Source organism: Sinocyclocheilus rhinocerous, unplaced genomic scaffold (genome assembly GCF_001515625.1).
Source record: "Sinocyclocheilus rhinocerous isolate Xijiao unplaced genomic scaffold, SAMN03320098_v1.1 scaffold3315, whole genome shotgun sequence".
Taxonomy (NCBI): Eukaryota; Metazoa; Chordata; class Actinopteri; order Cypriniformes; family Cyprinidae; genus Sinocyclocheilus; species Sinocyclocheilus rhinocerous.
The window spans coordinates 84123-98044 of record NW_015652365.1 but is presented as its reverse complement, the minus strand read 5'-3'; the positions used below and the strand labels follow the sequence as shown (position 1 = coordinate 98044).

Here is a 13922-nt window from a genome sequence, read left to right as displayed (position 1 = left end):
AAGCATTGCGCGATTCCTCGGGTGTGCTGGCTGAGACACATGTGGCTGCTCACTAAATCTTTTTGTGCATAGCCAAGCTACGTCTCCTTTCAACCACACAGCAGTTGTTTTCCGTATTTTCGGGCCCTCCATCACAGCATGTAAAATCTGTCCTGATTACTCTGTCCACAGGCTGAGTGAACGTCCCCAGGAATGGTCCCCAAGTGAATGAGGTTGTGCAATACAGAAGGGCTTTCACTCTGCTGCTGAGTGCACTCTGACAAGATTGCTGTCAAATCCTGGGGATGGACAAGAGTTATCGAGTGTCACGTGACAGTAATGGGAAGGCGGGTGTGGAATATAGGGGTGAAGAGGCATGTTGGTACATACCAAACTAGGGGGGAAAAAAACAAAAAATGTCTGAAGTAATGACGATGTCCTCTCTTAGTGCTGTGTTGTGCTCATTACAGTGTCTTTTTTCAAATTACAGGATCCAAATGTTCCTGTGAGAACTACTTCACTTTTGCATTTTTATTATCTTATATAATACAATGTGATACAGAAGCCCTGAATCACCAAAGTGAAAAATGCATGCTTCCTAAGTTTCTATTACTTTTTTTATCAGTCATTTTTTTTTAACTGTAATATTCAATGATAAATCAGCTGATGAAGTAGCGGACATTTCATAAGCATTAGATTTCATGCTTAATGTTAGTGGCATCTGATGGCTGTGGTTGGTACTGCATGATATAGCTGGCTAGCCAGGAAAAAATCCAAAAATAAAATAAATCTGAAAATAATAATAATAATTACATGTTGGACAAAAAAAAATGTGCGGACAAAAAGAAAACAGTTTAGAGAAAAAAGGAAAGATGTATTTTTATTAATGTATTTTTATTTTTATTATTAACTTTTTTTACCTGCTGAATTTTTTCAGTCCAGAGTTTCCATCAAGTGTGAAATGGAATTTAAAAATTAACAGTATTTGTTTTTTTCTCTCCTTCTCCTTGACGATGGCAGCACTTGGCATAGATTGAAGTTTGTACGTGACATGAATTAAAGCCTGATGATCCATGCACATATTTGAAATAATCATTTCAATATCATTTCATCATTGCATATTTCATCTGAAATATAAAAAAATGATAGTATTCATCTTTAAATAAATTAACAGCAAACATCTTTGAGATACAATGCTACAGGCATATTTCACAAATTAATGATCCAAAGAGCATCTTGTGCTTCAATGGAGCCAAGAAAATTTGACCTTGTGTGCAAATGAGTTTACATGCTCAATATCACAAACGTGTTAAATACTTCTTATTCATTTTATGTAAAAATATATCTTTGTATGAAAAGTTTCAAAATCACAAACATTTTAATTTATTTCCAGGTTTAATTAAAAAAAAATATGCACGTTTTTGTTTCCATCCTCTCCGATTCTCTGCATATGGATTCGCATGTATTTATTCCACAGGAATTGAGTGCTCTCTTGTGGTATTAACAGAAACTGACCCTGCTCAGCATGCAACAGTGTTTGTGGCAGCCTTTTGTCATAATGAAAGAACCCATGTTTTGTAAAGAAATCAGGGGGGAGACATTAGATGATTTACATCGTATACCACAGGCAACATTCAAAAAGCTAAAAGAGTCGAGAACAAAAGCACGGAGACCAGTACAAAAAAACAAACTCTCTAGTTGCCAATCAAGTGCTTTCTCTCAGCATGTTCAATTCTAGAGCTGCCCATTCTCTCCCCTGTATCAGGAGACCTGGCTTTTCTTCTCTTTCTTCTCCGAGCTGACAGAGCACCTCTCACAATTTGAGCAATAATCAAGTGTTTGTGTGCTCTGTACGGAGCTGTCTCATCCTGGTCTGCTTTAACAACGGTATTCTCTCTCTCAGTGATACCCACTCTTATCTGTCCTTTTCTCATTACCTGCTTCTGTTTTTCCACATTGCCTTTTCAGTAATCTCAGCCTATCTGCGTATCATGTGTCGTCGCTATCATGCAATCTCCTTTCCGCATTCTCGCTGTTTTGCCTCTCTTTAGCAGTCATAGCCCAACTTGCTCAATTTCACCCACGTACCCGCTCTCTCTCTCGCACACGTGCCCGCTAATCTTATTTTCATCTCCAATCATTAACACGCTCTACAGTCTTTCTCACCTCTGCACACGCTCATTTATCTCTCTCCATTTTATTGTTTTTCTCCATCCAGCGCCACCTTTGCTTTCCATCACGGTGAAGTAAGTTTAGCAGGTAAATTAGCCGTCACTGTTGAGTAGGCCTGGCGATTGCCCATGAGTGCTTTCTGTGAAATGATTCCCGCCCCTGACCTGGAGGACTGCTGTTCTGCTCTTGGGGGGGGGTTGTGTAAATTACAGATGTGAATTAAGGACAACCTGTGCAGCGCCATAAACAGATCATTAAAGACTTAAACGATTTAAATATTTTATTTAAAAGAGTAGAACCCTCCTGCTGGGGCAACTGTGATTGTAATCAGCCTAAGCAGCCGTTAAACATACAGATGAAGTACAATAGCAAGAAACTGTAAATATGGTACCTAAAGGCCATGGCACACTAATGCTGGGCGCTAACTGCATGATTTTTTTTTTAAAGTTGTTGGATCGCTGCTCTTCTCACACTGCACAACTGTCTGGGGTACCGTCTAGTTGCTGTTGTGTGCGTACTACAAAAGTCCCTTTCAAGGACAGTCTGTTCACTCGGCGGACATATTTGCAATGTTGTTGGATCGCTGCTCTTCTCACACTGCACAACTGTCTGGGGTACCGTCTAGTTGCTGTTGTGTGCGTACTACCAAAGTCCCTTTCAAGGAAAGTCTGTTCACTCGGCGGACATATTTGCAACGCCTCCGGGCAGCTCAATGGATGGGGGAATCCTGAAATTTAAAAAACTGCTCACTGAACTCACAATTAAATTACATATTTCAAATCAGCAACAAAATCTGAAATGAACTGGCCCATGAATGTTGTTTCTCATGCTCAAATAGCTTTAAAAAAGCTTATTTTTCAGGCTAGACCAGCCAATGCGTATGCGCCGTTCTCGTTGATGAAGGGCCCCTCAAGAGGTAAAGCACAGGGGCCCCTTACAGTCTTAATGCGGCCCTGATGGGCTCATATTGTTTTATTCCTATGATTTTCATGGCTGTTTTGTGGATATGAGCCAATTTGTTTTTCAGTTGAACAGAAAAGTTTCCAAACCAGACTGTGATTCCGTAGCGAATAAGAATTTCAAGCGTGGCTTGGTAAAAAATAAGCAAGATATTGCTACCCACCCCATACAGTCTCAGCCATCTTTAAAAAATAAAGTCTCTATTGTAGTAGTGTGCACAGACTGTCAATGTGTGTCTTCCAACAAAGAACATTGTGCATATAAAACCCCAGGTATCTGTAATATGTCACTTGCTGTATCACTGTGTCTTTAATGATCACAGGCTTGTGTTCAGATACACTTCTTGAGTCAAGGACCATTTCTTGTGTCTTTTTTACATTTAACACAAGACAGTTCTTGTCACACCACTGAATGAAAGTAAATATTTCACTGTGGTAGGATGCTAGGTCCATGTATTTGTGTAAGAGACTTAAAATGACAGTGTCATCAGCATATTTCATAATATAATTATTAAAGGAGTCATATGATGCTATTTCTCTTTGGAGTGTTACAAGCTCTTGGTGCATAAAGAAGATCTGTAAAGTTGCAAAGACTAAAGTCTCAAATCCAAAGAGATATTATTTATAAAAGTTAAGAGTCAACCACGCCTACCTAAAACGGCTCGTTCTAACACGCCCCCACATGTCTACGTCACTGTGTGGGAAGATTTGCATATCTCCGCCCAAATGTTCACGCAAAGAAAGAAAGCGTAACTTTTATTCTCGCTGTAGTATTGATACAAATAAAAGTAATGCTTGTTACATACTATTGTGCTGGTCGCTGAGGGAATACATCAACTTTCACCGTGGACGAAGCAGAGTTCAGCCTGGGGTCGTCACATGTGGTTGCCGCAAGCCCGCCGGCCATTCCTCACTCAAGCCCGCCGGCCTCCGCTCACTCTAGCCCACTGTGTGTGATGCTGTTAATATATGTGCTCCTGCAGTCATTCGTGTATAAAGCAAAAAGCACATGTGATGAAACACAACCTTGTGGCACTCCTGTGTTACTATATCTGACCTCAGAAAGTGTCCCATTAATCCTAACCTGCTGAGTTCTATTACTTAAAAAAGAATAAAACCATTTGATTAAAAGAGTACTGACACCCATGCCATGCAGCTTCTCTAAAAGCTGAAGAGTGTAAGAGTGTACCAGGGGTTAGAAGGGGCAGCCCGTGCTGGCCTGGAGGAGAGAGGACATATATCGTCTAGACAAGAGGTTAAAGTAGAGCATAAAGTGTCTTTTGCCGCATTTACATCCAGAGATGAGAAATGGGTAGGTGAGGGAAGAGAGGAGGATACTACAGAGGAAAGATGGAAGGGGGAAAGGGAGAATAGGTTTCGTCTAAAAGTAACCGGTATAGGGGTTGGTGGCACACAGGTAGCAAAATGTAGTTTAAATGTAATGAAGAAATGGTCAGAGATATGTAGGGGTTCTACCAAAATGTTGTCTGCAATACAATTTGAGCAATACAAGTCGAGGGGAAAAGAATGATGAGTTGTTTTTTTATTATCAGAATTATGAGATATAATCTTGGAATTGTGAGAATAAAGTCAGAATTTTTTAATATAAACTCAAATTTACCTTTTTTTATTATTATTTTATTCCATGGCTTCCATTGACTGCTATTTGAAAACTGTCTTTTTCTGCCACCAAATTAATTAAAACATTAATTTAATTAATTTTACACTAGAGATGGTAATGCAGTTTGAAACTTGATTTCAAAAGTTTGTGTGTACAGGCCAAATTGCCATTGTCATGTAAATAAAAGGCCAAAATACATAAGAAATTTTGAGTTTTTAGTTGGAAATGGTGTTGTGTAAACACCCCCTTAGACAGGTTGTGAACCCTGTTTAGATTCAGACAGTTGGATATCACTTTCAAAAAAAGTTCAGTACAAATGTTACTGCCGCTCGTTAACGGCAGCTGTCATAGTTACTGTGTGCATCATGTGCATTATACCCTAGCGTACACATAAAAAACTGAAGTACTGTATGTTTAGGCCTTTTTCAGTGGTGGCATCATGTAGGTGGCATCAAGTGACCACCTTCATGACTGAGTCATTGAAACATTTATTCAACCTATTTATTCAACAAAAACAACATTCAACAACAGACTGAGCACAATATACTGGCAATATTATATCTATAATGTAAGTTATTCAGTAATAACTAGTTGTCTATTGAACTGTTACCTAAAAACAATATCACATTCACAATTGCTATGGCTGTAGGAATGGAAGTTCCACCTGTCAGTTAAAAGAGCCAATAGCCTTTGAAACTGAGTCTAAAAAACACAGCACTTATGGCTTAAATTGGCAAAAAAAAACAAAAAAAAGATGCGACACAGTAGTCTGAAGAAGACCATCTGGTGGATATGTACATTGACAAATTAAAAAGCAGCTCAGACAGAACGGGTCCCAGGGTGAACAGTCGTTAAGGTTTTGTTTACATTGCATATAAATGCGATTTGGTTTTCAAATATCTAAGCCATTTTGGATAGTGATGCAATCAGACCTGTTTGTTCAGACAGTATAGTCAATATCTGTTGTATCTACTTTGGTTGCTATAGTGATGATGTAATCATCAGCAGGATGTCAAGAGACTTTCTCATGCAACAACCGAGAGTGGCTGTCAGTGTGGAAAGAGATGACAGATAACTGGAAATTTTGCTTCTGTCCACATCTATCATGACATCTCGCTGTTCAGCCCACACTGCTAAACTCACAATGTTCGCACAGAAATCAGACATTTAGAAAGCAATTCACCAAAAGTGTATTTGAATTATTATTGTAACATTTATATTGCTTTATTATAATATTTGCATTGTATTTAATATATTCTTTTAAATGAAAATTTAAAATTGTGCATATTTTTTTCAGTGAGTTCATGGTAATTTTTAATACATTAAAAAAAAATTTAAGCACACTTGAGGTACTGTCTAGGCTCAACACTTGACTATTTAAAGGGGTCATATGATGCAATTTCAATTTTTCCTTTCTCTTTGGAGTGTTACAAGCTCTTGGTGCATAAAGAAGATCAGACTGATGAGCTTTGTAAAAATCGAAGCATGAGATGCTAATGGTCTAATCAGATTCAATGATCTATGCTAAGCTACAGCTAAAAGTGCTACCGCCAGACCCGGAGATCGGCTGAATGGATTCGAAAACGGTAAAACTCAACTGTTTAACTCTAGGGGAGTTGGATAATGAGCCTATTTTCAAAAATAGTGGAGTGTTCCTTTAAACCGTATAAACACATTTCATTACACCAAATACACAAAATAATGTTCTTTTTAGCAACATCATATGACCCCTTTAATGCCTTTTCTGCCACATTAGTGTAGTCTTATAAGTATCTTAATTTTTGTGGATTTTCTCAGAAAATATTTATATATAAGATTGAAAGACTTTTAATCAGTTAGAATCCCTAATTATAGCATCTTGCGCCTTACATACCGTAATTGTTATACTCATCCTTCACACCACATTACTGTCTGCAGCCTCTCAGAAACACTTGTGACATTCAGCAGCTTTGACAGCAATCATATAAAAGAGCCCTCATCAATGACAGCCTTTCTATATTCCACAACCACTCTTCACTTTTGTTCCCAGGGACAGTTAATCACTTTGCAGATATGAAGGGCTAATGAATATTACACTCCAAACAAGAGAAATGAAGTTCAATTTATAGATAATGATTGTGACTTCTCAAGCTGCTTGTGGAGCTCTAAAAGACTTCCTGTGACTCACAGCTTATACAGTATTTCAACCAGATGAGGTCTTTATTTCCCATCATCCTCCAAGGACAAGTGGATGGCAAGTAGTCAAAATCCATCATCATCCCTTTTATTATTGCTCATTCTTTGAGTTGCAGATTTCTCCAAACACCTAGGTATTAAACTTTGACACAACTCATCCTGCACCATTTGTACTACAGACATGAATGATACCTCAAATCCTACAGCTTGGTGAGAAACAGGTGTGCTTTTCTAAGCGATTGGTGGATTTTCATCTGTTTGAAGATAAAATGGGCAAAAGATCCCATAGACTTACACTGAAGGAGAGACCTGAGGCCAATTGTAGAGGTTCCTTTGACAGCAACCATCTAGCAATGTCCTATTACTGTACACGACTTTAACATTGTGACAGTTTTACACAGGCAAGCATCACTCCCATTTTCTTCAGAAAGTATTGCAAAACTAGACTGATCATAGAATTTAAAATCTAACACCCACACAGACCAGAAAAGGCATTTCACAAACACTTGACATCTTGATCTGAATCCATTCTCTCACGGTTTAGATTTAGCTGTTTCTGTAAAAGTGTTTGACATATTAAGAATGATGCAGTCGGAGTCATTCTTGAGTGGATGCAGATGCTCCTATATTGTCAAGCATGTTTGAAATGATCAAAATATAATCGTGTAGTGTGGACAATGTATTAAAAGTTTTTTTTTTTTTCTCATTCCAAAAATTAACGCAAAAGCATTTGGAACCAAAATCAGGGATAATTGGGACAAATTGAATTTACCTGAATTTATCTAAAACCAAGAATTTACCTGAATTTATCTAAGTTGGTGTTTACAGATGCACTGTTATGGGGGCTGAAAAATCTAAGTTTGTTTGTTTGTTTGTTTGTTTGTCTGTTTGTCTGTTTGTTTGTTTGTAACAAAAACCATTAATAGTACAGTCAAATAAAATGAAAATTTGTAAATTATAAAAAGTTGAATTGCTTAAAAATCACTTTCCTGTCACTTTGAAATACAAGCACTCGTGACATTAATGATGTGAAGAAGAACATGATGGACTTTTCACAAGAGGCAGGGTTGCCAGTTCTGTGTAACAAAGCCATCCCAAAGGCTAATCAAAAATTGGCCAAAACCAGCCCAATGACCCTACATACTCAACATATATGCCACTTTCATACCTATACAAATTTTGTTGTCAGTTATGCATTTTACACAATTTCAACTTGAAAATCACTAGCAGTAATCATAGACAGTAATTTTCATAAAAGAGCCCAAAGGCCCCTCCCTCACAAAACACATAATCTAGCACAATTGTATCGTTGGTAGAAGGGGGGAACCCAAAATGGTTCTTCTACTGCGTACCCTGCTTTTGAAAGAGTCTACTTGCATTGATGCAATATAAATTAGCCTATTGTTCGAGCTAGAATAGCAATGAATCTACAGTATTTTCTGTCTCTCTCTCTATATATATATATACAGTGGGTACGGAAAGTATTCAGACCCCCTTAAATTTTTCACTCTTTGTTATATTGCAGCCATTTGCTAAAATCATTTAAGTTAATTTTTTTTCCTCATTAATGTACACACAGCACCCCATATTGACAGAAAGATTTATTTTTGCAGATTTATTAAAAAAGAAAAACTAAAATATCACATGGTCCTAAGTATTCAGACCCATTGCTCAGTATTTAGTAGAAGCACCCATTTGATCTAATACAGCCATGAGTCTTTTTGGGAAAGATGCAACAAGTTTTTCACACCTGGATTTGGGGATCCTCTGCCATTCCTCCTTGCAGATCCACTCCAGTTCTGTCAGGTTGGATGGTAAACGCTGGTGGACAGCCATTTTTAGGTCTCTCCAGAGATGCTCAATTGGGTTTAAGTCAGGGCTCTGGCTGAGCCATTCAAGAACAGTCACAGAGTTGTTGTGAAGCCACTCCTTCATTATTTTAGCTGTGTGCTTAGGGTCATTGTCTTGTTGGAAGGTAAACCTTCGGCCCAGTCTGAGGTCCTGAGCACTCTGGAGAAGGTTTTCATCCAGGATATCCCTGTACTTGGCCGCATTCATCTTTCCCTCGATTGCAACCAGTCGTCCTGTCCCTGCAGCTGAAAAACACCCCCACAGCATGATGCTGCCACCACCATGCTTCACTGTTGGGACTGTATTGGACAGGTGCCTGGTTTTCTCCACACATACCGCTTAGAATTAAGGCCAAAAAGTTCTATCTTGGTCTCATCAGACCAGAGAATCTTATTTCTCACCATCTTGGAGTCCTTCAGGTGTTTTTTAGCAAACTCCATGCGGGCTTTCATGTGTCTTGCACTGAGGAGAGGCTTCCGTCGGGCCACTCTGCCATAAAGCCCCGACTGGTGGAGGGCTGCAGTGATGGTTGACTTTCTACAACTTTCTCCCATCTCCCGACTGCATCTCTGGAGCTCAGCCACAGTGATCTTTGGGTTCTTCTTTACCTCTCTCACCAAGGCTCTTCTCCCCCGATAGCTCAGTTTGGCCGGACGGCCAGCTCTAGGAAGGCTTCTGGTCGTCCCAAACGTCTTCCATTTAAGGATTATGGAGGCCACCGTGCTCTTAGGAACCTTAAGTGCAGCAGAAATTTTTCTGTAACCTTGGCCAGATCTGTGCCTTGCCACAATTCTGTCTCTGAGCTCTTCAGGCAATTCCTTTGACCTCATGATTCTCATTTGCTCTGACATGCACTGTGAGCTGTAAGGTCTTATATAGACAGGTGTGTGGCTTTCCTAATCAAGTCCAATCAGTATAATCAAACACAGCTGGACTCAAATGAAGGTGTAGAACCATCTCAAGGATGATCAGAACAAATGGACAGCACCTGAGTTAAATATATGAGTGTCACAGCAAAGGGTCTGAATACTTAAGACCATGTGATATTTCAGTTTTTCTTTTTGAATAAATCTGCAAAAATGTCAACAATTCTGTGTTTTTCTGTCAATATGGGGTGCTATGTGTACATTAATGAGGAAAAAAAATTAACTTAAATGATTTTAGCAAATGGCTGCAATATAACAAAAAGTGAAAAATTTAAGGGGGTCTGAATACTTTCCGTACCCACTGTATACACACACACACACACACACACACATGTCGTGGAAAAGTTCATTTATTTCAGTAATTCAACTCAAATTGTGAAACTCGTGTATTAAATAAATTCAATGCACACAGACTGAAGTAGTTTAAGTCTTTGGTAACATTCTTCAAAATATCTTCTTTTGTGCACAACAGAACAAAGAAACTCATACAGGTTTGGAACAACTTGATGTAAGGAAATGATGACAATTTAAATTTTTTGGCCAAATGAAGCCTTTAAGTTTTCTGTAACATTATGTTCACATATGCAAACGTTGCATTATCTAATTAAATATGCACTCATTTGCATATATTTCCAGAATAATAAACTGAACATTGCATAAAGCCTGGTCCAATTTTTTTTTTACATATTAGAGTTAAAGGCTTTTACTGAGGGGATCTCTCTTTTAATCGCTCCATAAATCACAAAATACCGCCAGAAAAAAACCACCATATTTAGAGGTTACAGTGGGTACGGAAAGTATTCAGACCCCCTTAAATTTTTCACTCTTTGTTGTATTGCAGCCATTTGCTAAAATCATTTAAGTTAATTTTTTTTCCTCATTAATGTACACATAGCACCCCATATTGACAGAAAAACACAGATTTGTTGACATTTTTGCAGATTTATTAAAAAAGAAAAACTGAAATATCACATGGTCCTAAGTATTCAGACCCTTTGCTGTGACACTCATATATTTAACTCAGGTGCTGTCCATTTGTTCTGATCATCCTTGAGATGGTTCTACACCTTCATTTGAGTCCAGCTGTGTTTGATTATACTGATTGGACTTGATTAGGAAAGCCACACACCTGTCTATATAAGACCTTACAGCTCACAGTGCATGTCAGAGCAAATGAGAATCATGAGGTCAAAGGAATTGCCTGAAGAGCTCAGAGACAGAATTGTGGCAAGGCACAGATCTGGCCAAGGTTACAAAAAAATTTCTGTTGCACTTAAGGTTCCTAAGAGCACAGTGGCCTCCATAATCCTTAAATGGAAGACGTTTGGGATGACCAGAACCCTTCCTAGAGCTGGCCGTCTGGCCAAACTGAGCTATCGGGGGAGAAGAGCCTTGGTGAGAGAGGTAAAGAAGAACCCAAAGATCACTGTGGCTGAGCTCCAGAGATGCAGTCGGGAGATGGGAGAAAGTTGTAGAAAGTCAACCATCACTGCAGCCCTCCACCAGTCGGGGCTTTATGGCAGAGTGGCCCGACGGAAGCCTCTCCTCAGTTCAAGACACATGAAAGCCCGCATGGAGTTTGCTAAAAAAACACCTGAAGGACTCCAAGATGGTGAGAAATAAGATTCTCTGGTCTGATGAGACCAAGATAGAACTTTTTGGCCTTAATTCTAAGTGGTATGTGTGGAGAAAACCAGGCACCTGTCCAATACAGTCCCAACAGTGAAGCATGGTGGTGGCAGCATCATGCTGTGGGGGTGTTTTTCAGCTGCAGGGACAGGACGACTGGTTGCAATCGAGGGAAAGATGAATGCGGCCAAGTACAGGGATATCCTGGATGAAAACCTTCTCCAGAGTGCTCAGGACCTCAGACTGGAACTAAGGTTTACCTTCCAACAAGACAATGACCCTAAGCACACAGCTAAAATAACGAAGGAGTGGCTTCACAACGACTCTGTGACTGTTCTTGAATGGCCCAGCCAGAGCCCTGACTTAAACTCAATTGAGCATCTCTGGAGAGACCTAAAAATGGCTGTCCACCAACGTTTACCATCCAACCTGACAGAACTGGAGAGGATCTGCAAGGAGGAATGGCAGAGGATTCCCAAATCCAGGTGTGAAAAACTTGTTGTATCTTTCCCAAAAAGACTCATGGCTGTGTTAGATCAAAAGGGTGCTTCTACTAAATACTGAGTAAAGGGTCTGAATACTTAGGACCATTTGATATTTCAGTTTTTCTTTTTTAATAAATCTGCAAAGATGTCAACAATTCTGTGTTTTTCAATAAATATGGGGTGCTGTGTGTACATTAACGAGGAAAAAAAATTAACTTAAATGATTTTAGCAAATGGCTGCAATATAACAAAGAGTGAAAAATTTAAGGGGGTCTGAATACTTTCCGTACCCACTGTATATACTGTATATAAGGGGGCCCATAATTCTGTCTTGGAAAGCTGTTCATTGCACCCCTGGATGTTTATAAAAAAAAATCATTCTTGGCGAGACCTTGTCATTTCAAGAGACAACTTAACCATTTCACCCACATAGCAAGCCAAGAACCTTAGTGTCACATTTGACAGCAACCTGTCATTTGCACCCTGCATAGGCTACTAACCACAGTCAAAACATGCTGATTCCTCCTGCAAAACAGATCATTTCTTACCAGATACACTACTGGTCTGCTTTTGCCTTGACTATTGCATCTCAAATCTACTGCAAGCTCATCTTGAATGCTGCAGCCCACCTGATTTTCAACCTTCTCGAGTACTCCCACCTCACACCTCTGCTACACTCCCTATTCCTGTTTAAATCAACTTCACAACACTTGCCCTATCATACAAGGCAATCAGTGGTCAAGAAATCTCCTGCATCCAATCCATGCTGATGTCTATGACTTGTTCACTCCAACTGAACACCATGGCATCTTCTTTTCACAGTCTAGACTTGTTATATGAAATTAAAGTAGTGGAAAATGTATTTTAGCTAGTTGCCTAGTTATTTTAGATAAAAGCTATTCAGACTTTACACGGAGGCCATTTTTACTAAAAAGTAAAAAATTCAAATAAAAAAATATAAATATAAAATATAATACAAATATAAAATATATATAAAAATGAACACTAATTTAAAATATTAACCTCAAAGATACTAAAATTAAACAGATTTTATGTGTATTTGTAGTGTACTTCAAAATTTAAACCTGTACTTGCAGATATTGTAATATTAATGAAATAAAAGGACACTTTAAAAAAAAGTACACTTTCATTAAGATGTTTCTTAACACACTTACTGTAAGTACGATTTTAAAAAGTATACTTTGTAATAATGTCAAATTAAAAATTTTGGTAACACTTTAGAATAGGGAACACATATTCACAATTAAGTAAGAGTTTTCCCTCAATAAAGTCCTAATATTCTGCTTATTAATAGTTAGGTAGTTGTAAGTTTAGCGAAATACTTTTGGACCTGTTTTTCCCCCGTAGTCCTTCCTGTGTTTCCTTATTTGGTCATGTTCCTGTCCTCGTCTAGTTTGATTATGTTCCATTGATGTCACCTGTGTTCTCCTGATTGCCCTGTGTTTAAAAGTCCTAGTCTGTTCAGTTTGTGTTTGTCAGGTCTACTTGTTTCTACGTGTGTTTGCCCTGCTCCTATTGTGGATTATCCCGTTTTTTGTCATTAAAGACTGTGAATGCTACTCCGTGTCTCCTACGTTCTTCCCGCAGCAGCGTAATGTGACAGAAGACCTGACCGACACAGTTACCTCCGTGTTTTCCCCTCCATTTGTTTTCTCGTTTTTTCTCTCAGTGTTTTTGTTTCCGTTGTGTTTCCTGTTATGGATCCCTTCACCCGCCCGGAATTCCTCCTCCTCCTGCTGGAGCAGGGGGATAGATTTCTCGAGGACCATACAAGACTATTCCAGCTGCTAGCAAGCACCACCAGCTACCCGGACGACGTCGTCCGAAGATGGTCCTCGAGAGGATTTCGTCGCCTTCGTAGAGTGGACTCTGGCGAGAAACGGGTCACCATCCACCAGCTGCCCCGTGGATGATCTCGTCAGATCCACTCCAGACCCAGTGCCCAGCCCACCATCTCCCCGGGGTACGGAGCATCAGCCGATGACGGAGAGCCAATTCCCGCCGCGATCGACGAGCCAGCACAAAGCCGAGCGACTGAGCGGAGGATCGCCCCAGACGTGGAGCTCAATCGGTCAGACCAGGTGCGAGAGCCGGCGACAATGCC

The 13922-nt window shown here is 39.4% G+C and overlaps 1 protein-coding gene across 1 annotated transcript in view; it reads left to right on the top strand.

The window, feature by feature from the left end:
* Positions 1-13798: 13798 nt before the first annotated feature.
* LOC107714895 (DNA ligase 3-like) overlaps positions 13799-13922 on the top strand; it is a 16932-nt gene continuing 16808 nt past the window's right edge. The window contains exon 1 of the mRNA XM_016520888.1: positions 13799-13889. Within this exon, the coding sequence (XP_016376374.1) occupies positions 13799-13889 (91 nt within the window). The remainder of the gene's footprint in view (positions 13890-13922) is intronic.